The sequence below is a fragment of the Monodelphis domestica genome, chromosome 1 (assembly GCF_027887165.1).
Source record: "Monodelphis domestica isolate mMonDom1 chromosome 1, mMonDom1.pri, whole genome shotgun sequence".
In the NCBI taxonomy this organism is placed as follows: domain Eukaryota; kingdom Metazoa; phylum Chordata; class Mammalia; order Didelphimorphia; family Didelphidae; genus Monodelphis; species Monodelphis domestica.
In genome coordinates, this window is record NC_077227.1 from 474,682,168 (window position 1) to 474,704,888 (window position 22,721).

General features: G+C 40.0%; 1 protein-coding gene across 11 annotated transcripts in view; it reads right to left on the reverse strand.

The window, feature by feature from the left end:
* The window catches only part of KCNT1 (potassium sodium-activated channel subfamily T member 1), a 247,956-nt gene that overhangs the window by 55,142 nt on the left and 170,093 nt on the right, over positions 1-22,721 (reverse strand). For all 11 annotated transcript variants that reach the window (XM_056812710.1, XM_056812719.1, XM_056812721.1 and 8 more), the window contains 12 exons: positions 22,230-22,329; positions 18,713-18,772; positions 13,972-14,020; positions 12,642-12,701; positions 10,299-10,373; positions 10,096-10,179; positions 7,500-7,594; positions 6,482-6,662; positions 3,380-3,544; positions 2,830-2,966; positions 278-341; positions 30-138 (listed from right to left, as the gene is read on the reverse strand). In XM_056812710.1, the coding sequence (XP_056668688.1) occupies positions 30-138; positions 278-341; positions 2,830-2,966; positions 3,380-3,544; positions 6,482-6,662; positions 7,500-7,594; positions 10,096-10,179; positions 10,299-10,373; positions 12,642-12,701; positions 13,972-14,020; positions 18,713-18,772; positions 22,230-22,329 (1,179 nt within the window). The remainder of the gene's footprint in view (positions 1-29; positions 139-277; positions 342-2,829; positions 2,967-3,379; positions 3,545-6,481; positions 6,663-7,499; positions 7,595-10,095; positions 10,180-10,298; positions 10,374-12,641; positions 12,702-13,971; positions 14,021-18,712; positions 18,773-22,229; positions 22,330-22,721) is intronic.

The following is a 22,721-nucleotide window of genomic DNA, read 5'->3' on the forward strand; positions in this document are numbered from 1 at the left end:
CAGCCCTTCAACTAGAAACCAAAACTTACCAGCAAATTTGACATGAAACTTATTCTCTGGTTTCAAAATCTGAACATACAGGGGACAGTTGGGAGCAAAATCCTTCACTGCCCAGGCTCTCAGGATGGTCTGGTGGTCCTAGGGGAGAGAATGCTGTTTAGCTTTCCAACCATCTGTGTTCTTTCCTAGAGAACACACCCAGCCCAGCCCAGCCCAGTCCAGCCTTGCATCCAGGAGGCGTGGCTGATGCCAGCCATCAGGGAATCAGGGTGCTCACCGCTGCTGTTCGGTCCACCTCATTCCTACTGCTGAGGATGAAGCAGGCTTCCCCATTGTCCATCCTGGAGAAAAAAGAGTGATCTATTAGCTTTCACTTCATGGCGCCTCAAGTCAGCAGGTACTCTCTGAGCAATTACCTTGTATCCAGCCCTGTGATAGACCAGTGGGAGAACAAAGAGAAGACATAGTCCCTGCCTTCAAGGAGCTGGCAGTCTAGTTGGGGAAATGAGTTCACATACGTGGAACAATAATAAAATGAGACAACACAGAACATAACATGAAGTACAGACTGTATGCACATTACAAGCTCACAGGTAGGAGGAAGCTCCTAGTGGCTTAGAGTAGAATCACAGAATATAGCATGTTGGGCTACAAAGGACCTGAGATATCACCTAGTTCACCTCCATCATTTTGTGGGGGAAACTGAGACCTACAGAGGGTAGGTAACTTGCCTAATGCCATGCATTGAGTTTGTGGTAGGAATGATCTTGAGATTCATAGACTCAAAGAGTTAGAAGGGAGGGACCTCATCTAGTTCAGCCTATACTTGAAGAGGAGTCTTCTCTATAATATTCCCAAGTCATCATCCATTCTAAACCAATGATTCCAAAACCCATGGCTCTCTTTCTATTGCCCTGCCCAGTCTTCAGACCTACATGCCTGAATTAGAGGTATATCAAGACATGTGCAAACCCTACTGCTGCAGAAAATCAGTGTAGGAGGAATGGAATTCCGGAGTAGTCTACATGACCTAATCTAAGTGAGCAACTGGAAGGAAAGACTTTTCAGAGGTGATGAAATATGAAGATTTTGACTGAAATAATTAATTTTCAGTTGCCTATTGCCAGTCACATGCCTGTTGGCTCTGCTAACAAAGAATATGAATTTGTAGCAAACTGACTTTCTCTCCTTCAAGGACACCACCACTATTCAGAGGCATGGGGACCTTTCTCTAAGCTTCCTCATTTCAGGATAATCATTCAAGTATGTAACAAAAGCAGAGCATCCTTCTTCTGTTTCCCCATGTTTTTGCTATCTTAATTCTAGTTGACATATGTAACCTATGGGCCAGAATCAAATTTCTTGGTTTGCATGGACTTGGTTCAATATTGGGAGATTTTCAATAATTCTACAATAACCCAACAATCCTAGTTTGCATCATTTTGCTCCTATCCAGGATTTCCCCTGAAAATATTTAGCTTCTCTTTGGGTTTTTGTAGAGATAAGAAGTGAGAAAGAGTCACTTTGCCCTCTTCAATGTAAGTACCTAGGCTAACAATACATTAAATATAACACAGACTTTATTTCACATGACAGAAAACTTAAAATACAAAGAAATGGCATCTGACTCAAGTCAAGGAACAGTCAAAAAGCCCACTTTATCTTTCCAGAGGTCTTTGCCTTTCTGAGGACCCTATTCAATACTTCAGATTTATTCTCATAACCTAGAATTGAGATTGAATCATTTGTTTTCAAAGACTATGATACTGACCCACATAACTAAATCCTGTCTCTTTAAGGGGGAAATCATTGGTTAGCTTTTTTCAGTTGTGTCTGACTCTTTGTGACCCATTTTGGGGATTCTTTGGCAAAGAAAATGATATGGTTTGCCATTTCTTTCTCCAACTCATTTTATAGATGAAAAAACTGAGGCAAACAAGGTTAAGTGATTTGCCCAGAGTCACACAGCTAGTAAGTGTCTGAGATTGAATTTGAACTCAGGTCTTCCTGACTCCAGGACCAGCATTCTATCTGCTGAGCCACCCAGCTTCCAAAGGGAGATCTCTAACAAAATACTGATGTAGATCTCACTGATTGATCCACTCACTCAGTTCTTAACAGAAGCCAGAAACATGGTCTGATCATTGTTTCATTTTTCTTGACCTACTTTACATCTTACCCAGCTGGCCATAGCAGATTTCATTTATGAATCATTCAATTCTCCTAAAGAGACGCCCATGACAAATTTGCTTTGCAGAATCTGGGATTACAATTAAAACTCTCAGGACATGACTAATAATGCAGGTTTTTTTTTTTGGTCCTATAAAGCCTGTGTAGAAGATGCTTATGTATGGTAAATGGAGACTTTTGTATATGTCCAGGAAATGCCAAGGTAAGGGCAATTTTAGGTAATCTATGTTTGGACTACCCATGGAGGATTTTTTGCCCTCTTTTGGCTTCCCTCCAGCCCCCCTAGCAGGTCAAGTGCCCCAAACTTCCTATTAGTGTATGATTAGGGAATATATATTAATTATTACATATCTTCTCATCATTATAAAGAAAAAGTACCATTAAAACACAAGAGAAATCAAGCCCAAAAGGGCTCTATTAGGGATTATCTGTGCTGTTGCTCTTGTTAGCTAGCACAGATAATCAAGTATTTAACCATTGAAGGCTAAAAAGCCCTAAATGACAACAGTTTAAATCTAAATTTTGTCTCTGTCTTCTGGAAGTGATTATGGTGTGGGAAGGTAGAAGGAGGTAAAAATCTTACTTGCTCCCCACTCTAAGAGATTCCCTTTCTTCCCATAGAACTTCTTCTGTACTCACTTGGCCCTCAAGAGATCTTGATCTTTGAGTGCTGAGCCCTGGAGATAGATGACCCTCTGAGACCACAGAGGGATCTGCAGAACCCGGCGCACCTGAATGTCCATCTCCGTTGGGCAAAGGATCACCACATAATAGTCCTGCAATGGGAAATCCATCTGGGTCCCTTATTCATGCAGAGGGAGCAACATGCAAATCGTAGCATGACTTCCTATTCTTAGAGAGCTTTTGCAAATGCTTTCATGTAATATATAATTATAGGATCGTAGCTTTATAGTCAGAACAGAACCTAGATCTCAATTTGTTCAAACCCCTCATTTATTGAAAAGGCTAAGATCCACAGAAGTTAAGTAACTTGCCCAAGGTCACAGAGGTACTTGATTCTTACAATATCTCTCTGTCTTGGGTAAAATAAATGGAAGAACTATGGCATTATATTCATTGAGTAGATAGAGAAACAGAAGTCAGAGAGTCACATAATATTATAACTGGAAGGAGGCAATTAACACTGCCCAAAACACAAAAATTGGCCCTGTACAAGGCTGGCCTTTACCTGGAGGCGAGGGTGAGCATAGAACTCATTCAGGAAGTCCATGAGGAGATCAATCTTGAGAGAGCTGACACAAAGGACAACATGTTTTTCTGTCTGGGCTCGGTGGCGGCTGTAATTACCCCCAGACTTCTGTCGCTCCATCCAGAGGTAGACAAGCTCCTCGAACTACAAGGAAGTAGACTGGACTGAATGCCAGAAAGACTGGATGCTTCATCTATAAGGCTTCACTGGGATGTTTGGTAGTTGGATTGGGGCTTGGAGGGTGGTAGGATTTAATAGGTAGAAAGCAGAGAGGAGATTTCAGGAGAATGTAAGCCTTTTTGTGGCAAGGATTGTGGGTTTTGGGGGGGGAGGTTTGTATCCTCAGAGCCTAGTACAGTGTGTGACAGAGTAGATACTAAATAATTGCTTTTTGATCTGAAGCTGCTCTTACCACTTACCTCTACAACTCTCGAATCTATTCTCCCCTCTGCCCCCCACTTATAAAGTATTCCCTAGTGGAGGCCCTTAGAGATTCAAACTTGGACTACTGCAGTGATCTTCTAATTTGTCTTTTTGTTTTCAGGTTCTCCCCTTTCCAAACCATCCTCCACATGGCAGTCAAATCAATATTTTTTAGGATACAGGCTACTTCTCTGCATAAAAACCTTCTAGGATAAATGATTTTTAGTTAGGCCATTAAGGCATCTTGTATTTGGCTCCCATCAACGTTAACTAACTTACTTTATGTTACACATTTCCATGGACTTTCTGTACCACCCACGCTAGCTATTTCTCAGACCTGACACTACATCTTCCATCTTCACTTGTCCCCTGCCCTTGAGGAGTAGACACACTTCTATGACATTTCACTTTGTTTTTGTCTAACCCCAGGCTTTGTATATAGTTGGGTATTTCTTCAATGTTTATTGAAATGAATTGCATCAAGAGAAGAATAGCATGAGGAAAAGTGTTAGGGGTGGAATAAAGCTGAGACCGTCAATGGGGGCCTTTAATTTTTATTCTCCATAAATAGGTACTCAAGATATTCAGTGTACTATAAAAAGGGAGAGAAGGTAAGAATTTGAATGGATGGCTACTGTTGGAGAAACTGTCCAGGGGACTTTGGGCCATTTATTTATAATTGGACTAGGTGACTCTGAGTTTCTTTCCAATCCTGAAATTCTGCTATTCTGTGAATGTGATATCCCAAACTAATAGTTGTATTTGAGGAAAGCCTCAGCTGAAGTCTAAGCCTAAGGGAAGGGTATTGTAGCCATGATATTTATGTATCACTTTATAGTTGTATTTAATCCTCATAAGACACTGTGAGGGCATTCAGTTGATCATTAAACATTTATTAAGCACCAACTATATGCCAGGAATTGTGCTGAATGCTAGGGATACAAGGAAAGGCAAAATACGTTCCCTGCTTTCAAGGAGCCCACAGTCTAAAGGAGGGGAAAATGATTATGAACAAATAAGCTATATATAGGATATATTGGAGATACTCCACAGATGATTTAATACAGATCAAGAAACTTTCCTGCAGAAACTGGGATTTTAGTTGGAACTTGAAGCAAGCCACAGAAGTCAGGAGGTAGGAAGACCAGGTATTACTCTCCCCATTTTAAAGATAAAGATAATGGAGTTGAGAGAAGCAAAGGGTCCTAGCTTGTACAAGGAATAAATACCTGGGCCAGAATGAAAACCCAAGACTCCTGAATGATTTAGTCACAGAATCACAGATTGTTAGCGTTGGGAGTGACTTTATAGAGCATCTAGTTCAACCTCTTCATTTTGTAGAAGAAACTGAGGCACAGAGATATGAAATGGATTGCCTAAGGTTATATAATTAGCCAGTGACAGAGCAGGGACTCAACTTAATGCTGTCGTTTTTGGTCCTCCAGTTTATCATGGAGTATGACACAAACTAGGCTCTTAATAAAGGCTTATTGATGGAGTGATGGAGAATGACTGACTCCAAGTCCAGTGCTCTTTCTATGCTAACTAGCCTCCTCATAAACAAAGTGTGTTTAGCGGACATCTTAAACTAATCATATTCAAAATTGAACTCATTTCTTTCTTCTCCAAGCCTCCCCCTCTTACCTTTCTGTCTCTTAGCCAGTACCAAATTGTTTTAATGACCACTGCTTTATAGTATAGTTTGAGATCTGCCCTCTTAACTTTCTTACTACTGTTGAGGACACCAGCATCCTACTAGGCACCCAAGGTTCAAAGCCTAGCTTTCATTTTCAATGCCTCGCTCCTTTTTAGCTCATCTCTGCTCCCTATTCAATCTGTTGACAAGTTTTGTCCATTTTACCTTCACAATCTCTCTCATATACATCCCTTTCCTTCCTATGACATTGTTAACAACTTGACATTGTGACACTGCCACCAACCTGGTACAGGTCCTCCTCATCTTATTCTTGGACAACTGCAGTATCCTGCTGGCTTACTCCCCCTATTCCAATTCATATTATGGTCAGTTGTCAAACTGATTTTTCTAAAGCAGAGGTCTGACCTTGTTGCACCCCTCCCTGTCCCTCCATTCCCCCATTCAATAAACTCCACTGGCTCCTTATTACCTCCAGGATTGAATGTATTATAATCTGTTTGGCTTTTAAAGCTATTTATAACCTTCCCCTCTCCCCTTAACTTTCCATTCTTCTCATACTTTACTCTTCATGTATTCTGCAATCCAGTGACACTGGCTCCCTTGTTGCTCCTTGTACAAGAAACTCCATCTCCCAGATCCAAGCATTTTCACAAGCCATTCCCCATGCCTGGACTTCTCTTCCTCTTCATTTCTGTCTCTTGGTTTCACTGGCTGTCTTCCTGTCCCAGCTAAAAATCTCATCTTCCAAAATAAATATATCCTGATTTCCTTTAATACTCATTCTTTCCCTTTATTGATTATCTCCAATTTATATAGCTTGCTTATAACTAGTAGGTTGCATGTTGTCTTCCCTATATTAGATTGTGAAATCCAAGAACTTTTTTTTTCCTTTTCTGTGGTTCCAAAGCTTAGTGTAGGGTCTGGCATAGAGCAGATGCTTAATAAATGCTTGTTGATTTAACTAGTAAGCAGAAGAATATGTTAATAGGTGGAGAACTTACCTGGAGTGGGAGGACAACTAAGGCCACACAGATCATGATGACCACCAGGAGCTGGGATGGCCAGATTTTGGGGGTCACATCTCCATAGCCCACAGTAGAGAAGGTGACAATGCAGAAATAAAAAGACTTGAGGAGAGAGAGGTTATCACCTGCTCTCTCCAGGTGCTGAATACCACAGGTTCTGTAAAGATTAAGTAGAGGATGAAGATAGACTTGGGAGAATAGTGGAACCAAGGGATGAATTCTTGCATGTGACCTCTAATAGGGATCATTAGGAACAGGTCCCTGCCTGCCCTATGGGTTCCAGAGAATAATGAGAGAGATCATGAAACTTTGAGCTGGATTGATTTCTGGCAGTCATGTAGTCTAGCTCCCTGCTTTTACAGATGAGGAAACTAAACTTATGAGGCACTAAATGATTTGCCCAAGGTCACAGAAGTAGTGAGAAGTATAGTGATAAAGGCTAGGAAATTGGACTTACGGGAGTTGGTCAGGGTCACCCAGCTAGGAAGTGTCTGAGGCCAGATTTGAACTCAGAAACTCCCATCTCTAGGCTTGGCTCTCAATCCACTGAGTCACCTAGTTGCCCCCTAGATTTTTATTTTTTTTAAACTCTTACTTTTTGTCTTAGCAATAACTCTATGACATAAGTGTGGCAAGGGTTAGGCAAAGTGGATTAAATGAATTGACTAGGGTCACACAGCTAGGAAATATCTGAGACCAGATGATAAGGGCCACTTAGGCTTAGACATAGTATTTTTTCTACTCTACTATGCTATCTCCATCCAAATACTTCCTTCATAAGTCAGACCCCAATTTCAACAGCTTAGGAATTTTCTCCCTTCTCCCTGCTGCTTCCATTATCCTACTCCAATCTAATACTTTGCATCTGATAAACAGAAGAGATATAAATGTCAATAGAAGGTCTGGATCAACACACAAACTCATGGGTGAATAATAAGATGTCTCAGAGCAACCAAGGTTTCAACCAAGTGGTCAAACTCCAAGAGATACTTACCCAGTAAAAAGGAGACACAAGAGGGTACAGAAGAGGATCAGAACTTGGTTAAACATGGCAGACTGTGTCCTCAGGATGGCCCTGTGGAAGTCATTCTGTAGAAAGATATTGTTGCCATAAGAACACAAGGCAGAAAAAAGGAACATGGCTTGTCTCAGTCAAGTTTAATTTGTATTTATTGATGTTTAGTACACAGCCAGAAACTGTGGGTAGGAGAGGAGAGAGAAAAGGACTCTCTTTGTCCTTGGGGAGTTCACAGTTTGGTTGATAGATGGGACTTAGAAACAAGCCACTTAGCAGACAATATAAATAAAGCAAGATGGAATCAAATGCTAGACAGATCTGATCTAATTAGAGGCCCCCAAAGCATAGGAGAGGCTACAAGTGCTACAGGTCCACAGGGATTATTAAGAATATTCTAGGATGACTTTATGGAGGAGGACATCCTTGAACTGGGTCCTAAAATGGAGAGGTTTGGCTATGTGACAAGAAAAAGTGTTCCAGACAGGCTGACACTCACATTCACAGATACATACACATGCAGAGTCACATAGTTACAGGTATAGGCACACCCACAATTTTTCAAGATACACATTGGCACACCCACACAAAGAAAAATACACAGAATCACAAATTGACTCTCAGGGAAAGACACATGAAGTAGGATGAAAACAAATGGCTATTCTGAAAATAAATGATTAATAATAGCTGACTAGGACTGCAAACCAATTATTGGCAAATTGACTGATTACATTCAACTTTCTGTTATAAAAATAACCAGTTATTTGAATGGGTTCAATTAGTCATTTGAAAAACTCAGTTGCTCCACTGAATTCAGATTCACAGACTGTTAGAGCTGGAAGGGCCCTTAGGGATCATCTGTTGTTTATGAAACAACTGTCTGTTTGATTAAATTTACTCTGCTTACCCACAAACCAGTCAGGGAGGGCAGACAGCCTCTATTTCTACAGTTTCAAACAACAATTATGGTCCACATCTTTCCCATGGCCTCTCAAGGCCCTCTGGGGGAGGAAAAAAAAGAGGTAGGAGCAGAATCACTTTTGTTGATTGGGAATCCTTGGGGGGGGGGGCTTCATTGTATAGTTATGCCTGTGATTTTGCAATGAGACCTCAAACTCCATAGTTTACTCAAACAAGAAAATGATGTAAAAATGCCTTATAAATTGGAAATGGATTCTGGGAATTGTCATTTAATTACTTAATTTGGAGTCATATGTCAATGTGGAAAGGTTCATCTTGGGTAATCATCAGCACTATATAAGAATCTTCAACATAGCCTTCTTTAATGCCTTCATTGACAGGAAGATCGCTGTTTTTTTTTAATTTTTAAAAATTTTATTTAATTAATAATTAATTAATCATTTTATTTACAACATTTTCCCTTGGTTACAAGAATCATATTCTTTCCCTCCCCTCCCCCTCTCCCTTCCTGTAGTGGACAGGCAATTCCACTGGGTTTTACACGTGTCCTTGATCAAAACCTAAAGGAAGATCCTTGTTATGAAGTAGCAGTTTTCATTTCTGGACAGCTCAATTTATAAGAAAGTTCTTCCTTACTGGCCCCACTTTTTCCTTCTGGATGCAAGGAGGAAAAGTTAGTGATAGCCTTTCAAAGTCTAGAAGTCAGTTATCAAGCCTCCCCTCAAGATTTCTCATCTCTAGTTTAAATGGGCACAGCTGCAACCATTGATTCTCCTTTGATATGGTTTTGAGTAGTTCTCCCCTTTTCCATCTGGGTTATTCCTTTCTGACCTCAATTTTCCTCCTAAAATGTGCTCAGAACTGAATATAATATTTTAGATATAGTATAATGAAAGCAGAGGACAGTAGAATTGTGACTTCTTTTTCCTGGACTCCAAACTTTGATTTATCAGTCAACCAATAAATAACACTAGATACAAAGGCAGAAGAAACAGTTGCTGCTTTCAGAGAGTTTTCAATATTTGGGGGTATAGATACATATAATACAAAATACAATGTAAAGGCACTAGCAACTTGGGAAACAAAAGTCTTTCTGCAGAAGGTGGTGCCTAAAGGAAGTTTTGACAGAAACAAAAATTCTAATCTGTAGAGGCGAGGAGGAAGTGTGTTTTGGACACGTGAGAAGCCAACTCAAGTTGATGGGAGGAGACTGAACTTTTCCATTCCTGTCCTGCTGGCCCCATGCAATTGAGAAGGACCTGTGGATTCTTAACTCCTTGTTAGACTGCTTTGTTGACTGCAAAATTCCAACATATAGCAGTGGGTCCTTTTCTAAGATGATTGGCTTTTACAATTTCCCTGGGAGGCAATTAAGTATTTTGGCCCAAAGGCCTTCCCTGCCAGCTTTTACTGAACTAAATTAAGACCCAACAAGGACCTGATTATGTTGACTAGAAAACAATATTATTGGTATAAATAAGCTATACTTTGGATAGCTGAGACTTCATGGCATATGCTCAGCTCTACCCAAAAGTATCTTTTGGCAAGAAAACATAACACACACATGTACCTCAATCCATGCTAACAGTAAAAGAGAGGCCACAAGTTTTGCTAAAACCCAAACTCACAATCCATTCAGCCACCGGTTACTTACAATCATGTTCTCCAGGGCATACTTGGCCAGCCAGCAGTTCAGAAAAACTGGGATGAACAAATTCCTCAGGGGAGGCCAGAAAATCTAAGAAATAGTAGATAGCAGCATTTGGGATGAAGCTCTCTGGGGATAATTCCCCAGAAGATGGACACCCAGATCAGAAATCCCTCCTCTATAGAACGGGTGATCCAATGCTTATTTACCGTGATGATAAATGGTACTGTGTTGATCATTTCCAAGATGAAAGAAACTCGGAAGATCTGTTCACAAATGTTTCCCTGTGAAGCCAAACAGTAAAATAGCTTAGAGGAAATTCCAGAGAGGGAATGAAGGAAAGATGAAGAAAGAAAAAGTCAGAAGTGAAGCATGGGGAAGGAGAGGTGGGCATTGAGAGGGATAGTGAAAAGTGGATGAGTCCAGGAGAGAAGATGGAGCAGACTGGAGATAACAGGGGGCATAAGAGGAGGAGAAAAGAAGGGGAAGATGGGAATAAAAAGGAAAGAAGGTAGATAGATGAGGGGAGAGAAATATGGGGCAGGAGAAATGAAGACAGAGAAGAGCAGTGGAGAGAGGGAAGGGGATAAAAGGGAGAAAGACATGGGGTTGGGCAGAGATAAAGGGCAGCAAGAATGGGGGGAAAGGGAGGGAGAAATGGTAGGAAAGAGATGATAAAAGAACTGGTAAAAGAATAAAAGGAGGAAGAAAGGCATGGTAAGGGAGAGGAGAGGAAGAAAGAGAAGAGAGACACTGAAGGGAGAGAAACAAGAGGTGAGAAACAGGGAGAATGTAAGGAAGAAGGAGGAAGAGTAGAAATTACAAATGCCTCCTGTAAGAGAATTTCCAAATTTGGGGAGAAATGATTATTTAACACATAATGACTAATATTTGGTCTATTTGATAATTTAAATTTAATAACAATTTTATATTATATATAATTAACAATTTAATCTATAGAGATGATAGAAATATTTAAAACAAATCAAATTCCATTTCTTACCCTTTCCTTCCCCCCAAACCCTATAGATTATTAATCTAAAAGGAAAGAATGGGGTAGCTTTTTGCAGTCTTCTTCATAGTTCAATCTTGTCATTAGTGACCATCTTGGCAGGGGTGCAGGAGTAAGAGGCACACACCTAGTTGAATTTTCCTCCCCACTACATCTTTTGTTTTGAGTCAGACCTCTAAATTGACAGCTGTCAACCTTAGAGTTGATTCCTACTTCTGAATAAATAGATTATCAACTTTTCCTGAGGCTCCCTGGCTCCACTTTTTAGTGGGAGAAAAAGCATTTGCTGAGCCAGAAACCAGGATGGGGATTGACCTGAAACTCCAAGCTCACCCCATGGACAGCCTAGTGACAGGGAGAAAAGCCAGCATCTCCTGGTTCAGAGCCAAGAATCTATAATGATAGAACAAGGGGTCACAGGATCTCCCCAGAGGACATGAGCCCAAACTATCTTCTTGGGAAACAGTCACTCAGACATTCTTGTTCAGAGCTTGGACTGTGTGACCTTATCTCATGTTCTCTCTAAAAGGGAAAGAAGAGAGAAAGGAGTGGGAAGGAGAAGATAGGAAAGAAAAGATGGGAAGGTGAGGAAAAAGGAGAAGAGAGAAGGATAAAGGGAGGGAGACAATAAAGAGGAGGGAAGTAAGGAAAGAGGGTTGAAGAAGGGAAAAAAGACAATAGAATAGAAATACTATTTCTACTAAAGCATCCTATAGGTCTGTTCTTAGGTAGAAAATTTTGGTTTTAAATAAACACAGAGGAAACAAAATCTTTCAGAAAAGTAAAGGGAGCCTAGTGTATTTTATTTCAGAACATCTTCTGCTGCAAGTGTCAGGATATGAATCTCTGTGTAAATCTCCTCCCACTAGGCCTTGAGGTGTAAACAAGGCAACAGCCTTGAGGAGGAGGGCACAGGATTCTCAGAAATCTGATTTAGGAAGCTGGTATTTGTGGCTCTGTGCAGCCCAAGGAATCAGGACTCTGGAAATCAACAAATCACCTTTAATATGAACTCTATATTTCCTCCCCAAGGGAGAAAGAATCAAAACTTGGGGTGCAAAGAAATTGGAACTCTAAGACACAAAATACTAAAATAAAAATAAAAATAAAAATGCAGAAGAGGTAGTGAGGTAGATAAAGTGAAACCTGAGTTCAAATTCTTCCTCTGTGTGGCTGTGTGATCCCAGGAAAGTCATTTATACTATCTCAACCTCACTTTCCTCATCTATAAAATGGGGTTACATTTGATGGTCGTTAAGGACCCGTCTAACTCTAAAACCAAGGTACTGTGGTGTACAATATAAGTGTTAGTTATTACTGTGAAGTAGAGTTCCTTTCAATTGTTCCCATGTGATCTGTAGGTCCTATGCTCTTTGTCAAAGGACATTTCTGATCTAATTGCTGGACAAAATTCCTACTTTCCTTCTAGAAAGAGAAAAAAGAAACATAATCCAGGGTGAGAAGGAATGACATAAGTGAGTAGTATTATACTACCTTCATCCCTCCTCCTGACTTCCATAGAGATCACAAGAAAGCTTACCTTGTAGCTGAGATAGATGAGAAGCATTGTCTCAAGAAAACTTATTAATGCTATAATGACCTAGAAAAGAACAAAGGGTAGAGATTGAACCTCTTGGATAATATGAAGAAAACCTATGGTAGAGCCAAGGGATTTCTCCAGGGTTGCTACACTAACTAAATTTGTAAGAGGGACAGGGCTCATGGAAGGGAAAGTATATATTCCAGAACATCTGGGGTAGCTCTTGATCTAGACATCTTCAAAAAGGAGGTAGTGAGAGAGTAGGAATGATTCCAGATCAGGTTCTAAAGTCAGTGAAGTTTCTCTTTATTGCACTGCCCCCAATCCTTCTGAGTCCTTCCTGAGGCTCCTGGATGGTTTTTCTTCTATGACTGCTTTATGTCTCATCTGCAAGATCTTTTCCCCAGCACTAACTAAACCTGGACAGTTACCCAATAAGGGTTTATGTATCATTCCCCCACCCCACCCCACCCCGGGGGATGCTTACACTTTCATTCCATTCCATTCCATACGCATTTATTAAATACTGGGAAGTGGGTGTGTGTAACCACAAGGCAAAACAAAATAGTCCCTGCCCTCTGGAAGCTTACGGTCTATTGGTGGGAAACAAGTATACTTATAAGTAAAAATATAGACTATATTCAAAGTTCAGGGGAAAGAGAGAAAGAATACAAGTCGAGCCTAAAAAGTCAATTTTTAAATAATAGAGCACAAGTCCTGGAGAATACAATAGAAGGCTGAGAAAGGTGGGATAGAAATGCCAAAGGATTGTGGTTGATGAGACAAAAGATCCTCTGTCTAGCCTCCCCACAACTAAGATCCTTAGAGATTTGAGTACTATACTCCTCACAATAGCAAAGGAAATGATTTGATTATCAGTTCCTGAGAAAAAATTGGAAGGTGGAAGAAGAAAGTGGTATGTGATAGAGCAGATACCCATTGTTTGGTCCTTTCTGATGGAAAAGGTAGGCATTGATAGAGTTCCAGGGTCAGGATGGTTATGGAAAGGTTAATAGGACACACAGATATTGAAAGGCCTTCATAAACTCAAAGAAGTGAATTTTAGGCACTATGACAGATTATCAGAAGATCTTTGGAGTTTGGGAATGGATTTTCCTGCTACCTCCTGAAGTAACCATTACTATAATTATAAACACTGTTTGAGTGTCCACACAGAAATAGAGTGCCATCAAAAGCAACAAAAGTTTGTATGGTTATTCTTCAAATCACTAAGTTCAGAGAAATTATCTACGAGGGACTTTCTGAAATCTTAGGGCAAAGAACCTTGACAGATTACTTCTGAATTACCTGTGAAATTGGAGTCACTCACCTGAAGTGCCCAGAGAGTCATTTTTCTCTCTACCCATAAGATTGGGGCCCTGGAGGGGGAGAGAGAGAGAGAGAGAGAGAGACAGACAGACAGACAGACAGACGGACAGACAGACAGACAGACAGAGACAGATAGAGGGAGAAGGAGAAAGAGACAGAGAGAGATACAGGGAGAGAGAGAGAGAGAAAGAGGGGGAGAGAGAGACAGAGACAGAGAGACAGAGGGAGACAGAGAAAGAGAGAGACACAGAGACAGAGGGAGAGGGAGAAAGAGACAGACAGAGAGAGACAGACAGGGAGAGAGAGAGTGAATTAAAAAATAATTCTAAGACTGGTTTAAAAAAAAACCCATATAATTCTGATTTTTTTATCCCACCTTTCTTGCAATGAACACCGATTTCTGAAATGGCTGATTATTTGCCATAGACAGACAGGCAAGTCTAGGAATGCTAATAGACTAGAACTTTAGGACTACTGATTCTGCTTCCAGTCTGGCCCAGACAACCATCATCCTGGGAAACAACGCCCATGTAGATGAGGCCTGGCACTTGTTTCTGTAGGTACTAGAGTTATAGCTCCTGAAGACCCAGAGAAGACAGATCTTGCCACTATAGCCTATAGCACTATCAAATGCCTCAACATCAGAAACCGAGATCATTTTTGGAAAATGACATTATAGGTAATTCATTTCCATCGACTCCTTACTGCACTGAGGACCATAAGACCTTCTCATTTGACTAGCAGTTGAAACCTTTTTTCTGTATTGTCTGCCCTTTTAGAATGAGAGCTCCTTGAAGACTGGGGACTGTCTTATTTTTGATCTCTATCCTCTACACATGGTAAACATTATAATAAAGACTTTACAGTCATTTGTTCATTTATATTAAATTTGACAAACATTTATTAGGCACCTATTATACACAAGGTCCCATAATCATTATATTAGTGGTAAAGCATCATTAATTATTATTTCATAGCTTTAGAATGTATGTTCATTCCTTATGACAGGTTACTTTTGCACTATCTAGGGAAGAAGAGTTTCTCAGGGAAATAAGTATTATAGATGTTGGATCAATCTTTCCAGAAGATTTTGCATTGAAAAATTTCCTTTTTAAAAAGTTCTCAAATGGGGTTAAGTGACTTGCCTAGGGTCACACAGTTAGGAAGTATTTGGAGTCAAATTTGAACCCAGGTCCTCCAGACTCCAAGCTTGGCACTTTTATCCACTGGGCTACTTAGCTGCCCCCAAACTGCTTAATAAACCAAAATTTTCTAACTGTGCAAAAATTGGGATGAGCTCTTTTAGGGAGTAGTGAGATCTGTTTTCAAGCAAAGGCTGGATGGCTACTTGTTGGCTATGTTGTGGGAATTCTAGTAGAATTCAAGCTCTTTGTGGGCAGCCAGGTGGCCCAGTGGATTGAGATCCAGGCCTAGAGGTGGGAGGTGCTGGGTTCAAACCTGGTGTCAGATCCTCCTTAGTTGTGTGACCTTGGGTAAAATGGGGGTTACCCCATTGCCTAGCTCTTACCACTCTACTGCTCTTTTGTCTGGGAACCAATACATATTATTGATTCTAAGATGGAAAGTAAGTTTTTGTTGTTTTTGTTTTTTTAAGAATTCAAGTTCTTTAAGACAAGGATGGTTTCATTTTTATCTTTGGATTTGAAGAACCTTTCACATAGTAGGAACTTAATAAATTTTTGTTGAATTGATTCCAATTTCTGCTCAAGTATGATGGATTGGATCAGATGATCTCCGAGGCCTTGTCTAGTTCTGAGATTCTATGCTTCTATGCTTGTCTTGCTTTAGGTTTAGCTTTAGCTTTAGGACTCTCCAACCTTTCAGGGTTGCGTGGTCTGAAGCTTTTCTATGTTGGAAGCCTTGCTTAACCCCAGAAAGAAAGTAACAGTGAAGGGTAATTTGGGGCTTCCTGGAGGAAGGGCTTACAAATAAGGAAGGTCTAATGACAAAGGTCTGAGCTGGGAAATGTCTGATATATTTGAGAGCAGTCCCACGGATGGCAGAGTGGAAACTAAAGCAAGCCCAACTTAAAGAAACAAAAAATAAACAAAACAAATCCCCCTAGTTACCTTTTAGGTCTACAGACAGCAGAACAGAGCAGGTGTCTAGAGCTAGTGGGGTAACTAATGAACATTTTAAAATTTCTAACCTCTTGGCAGATGATTGCCTCCCTCATTTATCCAGTGAAGTGGGCTTTCAGAGAGACCTGGCTATTGGGATTGCTCTGTGCATGGATGTAAAGGCTATGTTTTACGAGAGCACATGGGGTTTCATGGGGAGAAATGGAAAAGTTGAGCGACCTCTCTGAGACTGGTCTCTGAGACCAGTGATTCCTGGTCTTATGGAAGTTGTGATAGCCTCATGTTTAATTTTTGGTCACCCTTTCTCCTTCTTTCATAGGCACTCTGTTAGAAATTTTAATGCTGGTTGAAATATGGCATCTTTTGGGGTCTAAATCTATTATTCAATGACCATTGTGATAGAACATTTCTATTATGGCTTCAAAGATGGCATAGCCAAGATGAGTTGATTGGGCATAAGTAACAGAAGAAACAGTTGCATGATACCAAGGGTAAACTGAAGAATGGACAAAACTGAGAGAAAGAGAGGAATAATGTTGGTGTGGAGTTATAATTCCTCCCAGAGTGATATTTTTAAAGCACTTTGCACATCTAGCAAGGGTAAAACTGCTATATAAAAGCTAATGATACTTTGCACATGTAAAACTGCTATATAAAAGCTAATGATACGTCTGCTAATGAACGTGAAGGCCTTGTCTTTATGACATTCATCCTTGATGTTAGAAAACTCTAGCTCCCCCCTCCCTTTCTCTGAGGAAAAGGTTTAAGCTGGGGGAATACTCTCTCTTTCTCCTCAGTTCTGCAACTAACCTAGACAGTGAGTAGCTCCTTTAAAAAAATCAGTATTTTAAAATTACAAACTAAAAATATGAATATTTCCATATACAGAAAAGGTTAAAAAGAGAACTTTATATGAAACCCTGAATCAATGATTATAAGTTATTTCATAAATTAAATATATATGGTTTTTATGTATTGGTAGTTCCAGCATTGCCTTGCTTGTCTGTATCTCCTAAACTTCCTCTAATTTTTTTCTGAGCATTTTAAGAAATGTTTTCTGATGCCATTTTCCTTTTCTTCTTTGTTTTGGTACCATTATCATTCTCTTCCACTTTGCCCCCAATTCTCTTCCCCTGCCTCCTGGCACCAAAGTCTTCCTTTGTAAGAAGTATAATCAAATAAAGCACATTTGTGTTGGATTGATCAAATCTGAAAATGTATGTCTGATTCCCCCCCCCCCCCCCCCCAATTCATTATCTCTCTGCTAAGAGGTGAGAAGCATGCTTTATTCTCTAGAGCTGGGGCTGGTGATTATATTGAACAGCATGCACATAGTTCTTCTGTTACATATTGCTTAGCTAACAAATTTGGGTTCTGAAGGTGCTGAAGCCATAGCATCAGCATTCCAGGAATGGCAATCTCTGAGGCATCATCACCCAGAGATTCCAAAAATACCTCCTTATGTGTAAAGTTATTTCCTCACATATTCTGCCCATTTGCTTCTCAGGAGAAATTTTCTCCTTATGAATCCAATTAGGGGTCTTCCTGAGTCTCTGGACCTTTGGTAGGAATAGGCATGAAGAAGTGAACTATTTCCAAGTGAAGCCATTAAAGCATTTTTTAAATGGTTACTTAATCTACTCTCTCCAAGCCTTTAGAGGTTCTGATGTAAGATGAGGCTTCTGGGTTAGCTATGTGCTCTTTCAGAAAGGAAATCATTGTCTGGGTTACAAGATTTCCAAGGGCCAAGGAATAAAATCCCTGCATAATTTTCATTCCTATGTTTTGGTGTTAAAAGATATTAATGGAAAGGAGTAGAAAAACAGAAATAAAAAAGCCAGCATAAGGTAAATGAAGTATTTTACTAAAGTCTTTCTTTACTATCTTCTTGTATTCTGGAGGTGACATTGGATTCCCCAAAGGTATTACAGAAGAGGGCAGGCTCTTGAAGGTTCAAGAATCCTATCAAGCAGAAAGGGTATAAGTATGGAACTGCCAGCAGAAGGCAAATCAGTTGTCTGAAGGCCAGCCTAATTAAACTTGGGAGAGGTTCATCAGCCAATCAATCAATGAACAAGTATTTATTGAGCTCCAGGCACTGGATATAAAGATAAACAAACTAGTCCTCATTCTGGGAGGGCCTCCATTTATCACTGAGGTGACAATAGGATCAGATATTTTATTTTATTTATTTATTTTTTTGCTACAGCAGTTCTGGAAGAACACCACCTCAGACACAGAGGGATAAATCTGTCAGTGACTGAAAGAAAAAAAACCAAATCCTTGAATATAGGTTAATTACTCATTTGAGCAATTTATTCATTTATTTCACATTTAAAGAATTTTATTTTATTCTTTTTCAATTCACAAGCATTTGTTATTTTTATCTCTTACCTCCTCTCCTCACTGGGAAAAACCTAAACCACTGAAATAAGTATGCACAGTCAAGGGAAATAAATTCCCTCATTAATTAATTAACTTATTTAGGAAAATTTTACATTCCCCATCAAAAGAGTTGGTGATACTTAGGATATCTCAGATTAAAGTTTGGGTAATCTCTAACTCACAAGTTCATTGCTTGACATCCCTTTTTTTTTGGGGGGGGAGGGCTAGTTTATTCAAGCATAATCATCCACTTACCAATCAATCTCTGGTGATGACTGATTGAATACTGTATAGTTCTGTTTGGGACAGCCCCAGCTGTAGAGAGACATGGAAAACAAGAGAGAGACAGACCATCACAGAGAAGGAAATAAAACCAAAGTCATTTGTTAAGAGTATTTAGGAAGAGAAAAAAAAATCTGTACTGAAGAATGCAAAGGTATATGGGAAAAAAACTGCTATGAAGTGAAGAAACTTATGCAGAGTCAAAACATTCAAGTAGGTGACATAGAAGTCACAATGGATAGTTGCTGGACTTAATGGCTGGAAGATGAATTCAAATCTTGTCTTAGGCCTTTATTAGCTATGCAACCCTGAGTAAGTTACTTAACCTCTCCCAGGCTCAGTTTCCTTATCTGTAAAATGAAGACAACAACAATATGTATCTCATCTCATAGGGTTTTTGAGAATCAAAGTGGATTCTCTCTCTCTTTCTCTCTCTCTATACACATATATGTATATGTACATATAGACATATATATTTTTAAAGTATTTTTCAAACCAGAAGGCTTGATATAAATGATAACTATACTATAGTTGATTATTTCACAAAAATAAGAAACTTGTGGCAAAATATATGCACTCAGAAGAAAAAGCCATCATAGAGATACAAAAAAGACTATTTTGTTAACATTTACATACATATTTGTAACAAATTAAATTATTTGAAGTTTGTGGTTTCACTTTTTCTTTTTTATTAATGTTTTGTTGACAATAATTAAATTATAATAAAATGGTTTTAGACATAAAATGTTTGCATCTTATATAGTCTTTCTTCACTGACAACCCTGTGGAATCCCATGATTATTAAATTTATCATGATCATGCATTCATAGAATTAGCTAAAATATTTTAAAATATCTGGAAGGGAACTCAGAGACCATTATTTTATTGATAAGGAAACTGAGGCCTGGAGAGTGGAAGAGATTGACCTAAGGTCACCCAGTGGGTCAGCAGCTGAGATGGATTCAAATTCAGTTATCCCAACTCCTATTCCATCACATTGGTACCAACCTTATAGAAATATGAAAAGATGTCATAGATACTTGCTCTCAAGTCAGAGCATCTGGGTTCAAATATCCCCTCTTATGTTGACTATCTTTGTGACCTTAGTTTTCTTGGGCTTCAGTTTCCTCATTAGTAAGGTAAGTGGATTTTACTAGATGATTTTGAGATTCTTTTCATATCTCATTGTTCAGTTGTGTCTGACTCTTCAGAATTCCACTTGGAATATTCGTGGAAAAGGTACTGGAGTGGTTTGGTATGTCCTTCTCTAGATTATTTTATAGATAAGGAAATTGAGGCAAACAGGGTTAAGTGACTTGCCCCAGGTCACACAGCTAGGAAGTATCTGATACTAGATTTGGACCCAGGAAGATAATCTGTTTTACTCCAGGCCTGGCATGCTATCCACTGTGCCACTTGGCTGCCACCTTCTACATCTAGAGCTATGATTATAGATACTCTTTATCCATCTTTTTTCTAGGCTGTGACTTCTCCACTTTATCCTGCTGAGTCCAAATCTGGCCTCAGACATTCTGTGATCTTGGGCAAGTCACTTAATCCTCTTTGCCTCAGTTGTTTATCTATAAAAATGAGCTGGAGAAGGAAATGGCAAACCATTCCAGCATCTCTGCCAAGAAAAACCCACATGGGGTCATAAAGAGTCAGATACGACTGAACAACAATAAGGGACTGGATATGAGATCTCTAAATGTTAAAAGGAGCTCTCTGGTAAGGAAACTCCTACCAGTGCAAGTACTGAATGCAATTTGCAGGTTAAGACAGTGATTTAGACCCAGAGCACTGATTAACCCAGGGCTGTACAAGTAGTATGTGTGAGAGATGGGACCAGAACCCTGAACTTCTTGGCTTTCAGATTAGCTTTCTATCTACTATACTATCTTTTCTCTCCAAAAAGGAGACAGCTATAAAAATCAAATCTTACTTCTCTAGGGTGGACTGAATTTTTCAAAGCTCTGACAACACACATTATTTTGTCCCTCCAATATTCTTTGAAGGTAGGTGGAAATGGATATTGTTATACCCATTTTACTGATGAATACACTGTATCCAAAAAAGTCAAGTGACTTACCCAAGGTCACATGTCAAATTGATTGATGAGTTAGGTCTAGAATGTACACTTCTGTAAAATTTTGGGAGATGACACAATGTTCCTCCCACTCCCATCTCCAATTTTAATCCTTGGGGGATTACTGTCAGCAGCTGTAGCTGCAAAAATGCAGAGTCTGAGTGTATCTGTAGGAAGGAGTTGAGGGTCACTCCTAAAGTACAGCCCTTGAGAAGGCAGAGTATGAAGTCTGGCTGTCAGAAGGAGGGCTAAGGTAGTGGACTTCAGGATCAAAGACAAGGAAGAGAATGAATAAAGGGACAAATTAGTCATCAGATCCTAGGAAAGAGCAGTTAGATGGTACGGAGTCAGGAAGACCTGAGTTCAAATCTAGTATCAGATACTTACTAGCTATGTGACCCTGGGCAAATCACTTAACCCTGTTTGCCTCAGTTTCCTCATCTATAAAATGAGATGGAGGAGGAAACCATTCCAATATCTTTGCCAAGAAAACTCCAAATGGGGTCATGAAGAGTGGGACATGGTGGAAATGACTGAACAACAAGAAAAAGGATCCCAGGAGTTTGCCAGGTCAAGCACAAATCACTCAGGCCTATCAGATACTCTGACCATTTTTTTGCACACACACAAACACACACACAATTTTGATGAGTTGGGATTGGAACTGATATATACATACATGTTTATACACCAAATGCACACACATCTCTACACATATGCACTGCATATTAATATATAAACACACCATATAACTTATAAACATGCATATGTCTACATGGTCCTGTATATACACACATATGTAGACACACATGTACATGTATACATACAAATCCATTCATTCAAATCCCAATTCATTGATTCTATTTTATGTATACATATATGTACCCATCTACACAATACATACATACATGTACATGTATATATGTTTCAGTCCTGATTGTCTTTCTCTCTCTCCTTCTCTCTCTCTCTCTCTCTCTCTCTCTCTCTCTCTCTCTCTCTCTCTCTCCATCTATTCATCTCCACCTACCTATCTATCATATAAACTAGCATATATCTGTAGCAAACTATTATTGGAAAGACACAATGGTGTCATGCAGAGAGTGCTGGTCCTGGAGTCAGGAAGAGCTGGGTTTGAATCCCTTCTCAGATACTTGTTAACTGAGTGACCCTGGGCAAGTAGTTTCATTTCTTTGGGTCTCAATGTCCTCATCTGTATAATGAGAGGGTTGGACTTGATGTCCTTCAATCTTTAAATCTAGAATTCCACCATCCTTGTGGATTCCAACAGGTCTTCCCAGAATAGATCTTTGTCACCAATGAGTTGACACCCCCCCCCCCCCCAAACCAGGGAATTTCCAGCTTGCGGACCTTCTGCAGACCCTGACGGTTGCCTTGACGACTCACCATCCAATGCCCTGGACTGGGTCATCGAGGAGGACTCGGACAATGTACAGGAGACAGGTGACAAGCTTTAGAGAAAAGTTGAACAACCTGATCCTCAGGCCTGCAAGAGGAAAGAGTCGTATTAGGAAGGGGGGGTGGGTGGGCAAGTGGCGGCAGCCCGATGTACAGGTACGTGCTCCGCCCCTGGCTCCGGGTTCCAGCCTCACCTCTGATTCTCCAGGGCTGACAATGGCTTCACTTTCTACATTTTAAATATCAGAGTAGACCGAGGCATCACTGCTGGCCCCTCCCCTCCCTTTAAGGAAAGCTACGAGGCATGCCTGGTTGGCGAACCTTTTCCCAGTTCGAGTGCCCAGAGGACAAATTCAAGCTGTGTGTGAGCCCCCGCTTTACCTGAGAATGCTGAGGGAGAAAGTGCTTACTTTGGGCGGCTGGGCAGAGGGGCGGGGCATGCAAAAAACGTCCTCTGGAGTTGGGAAGAGGGGGAACGGA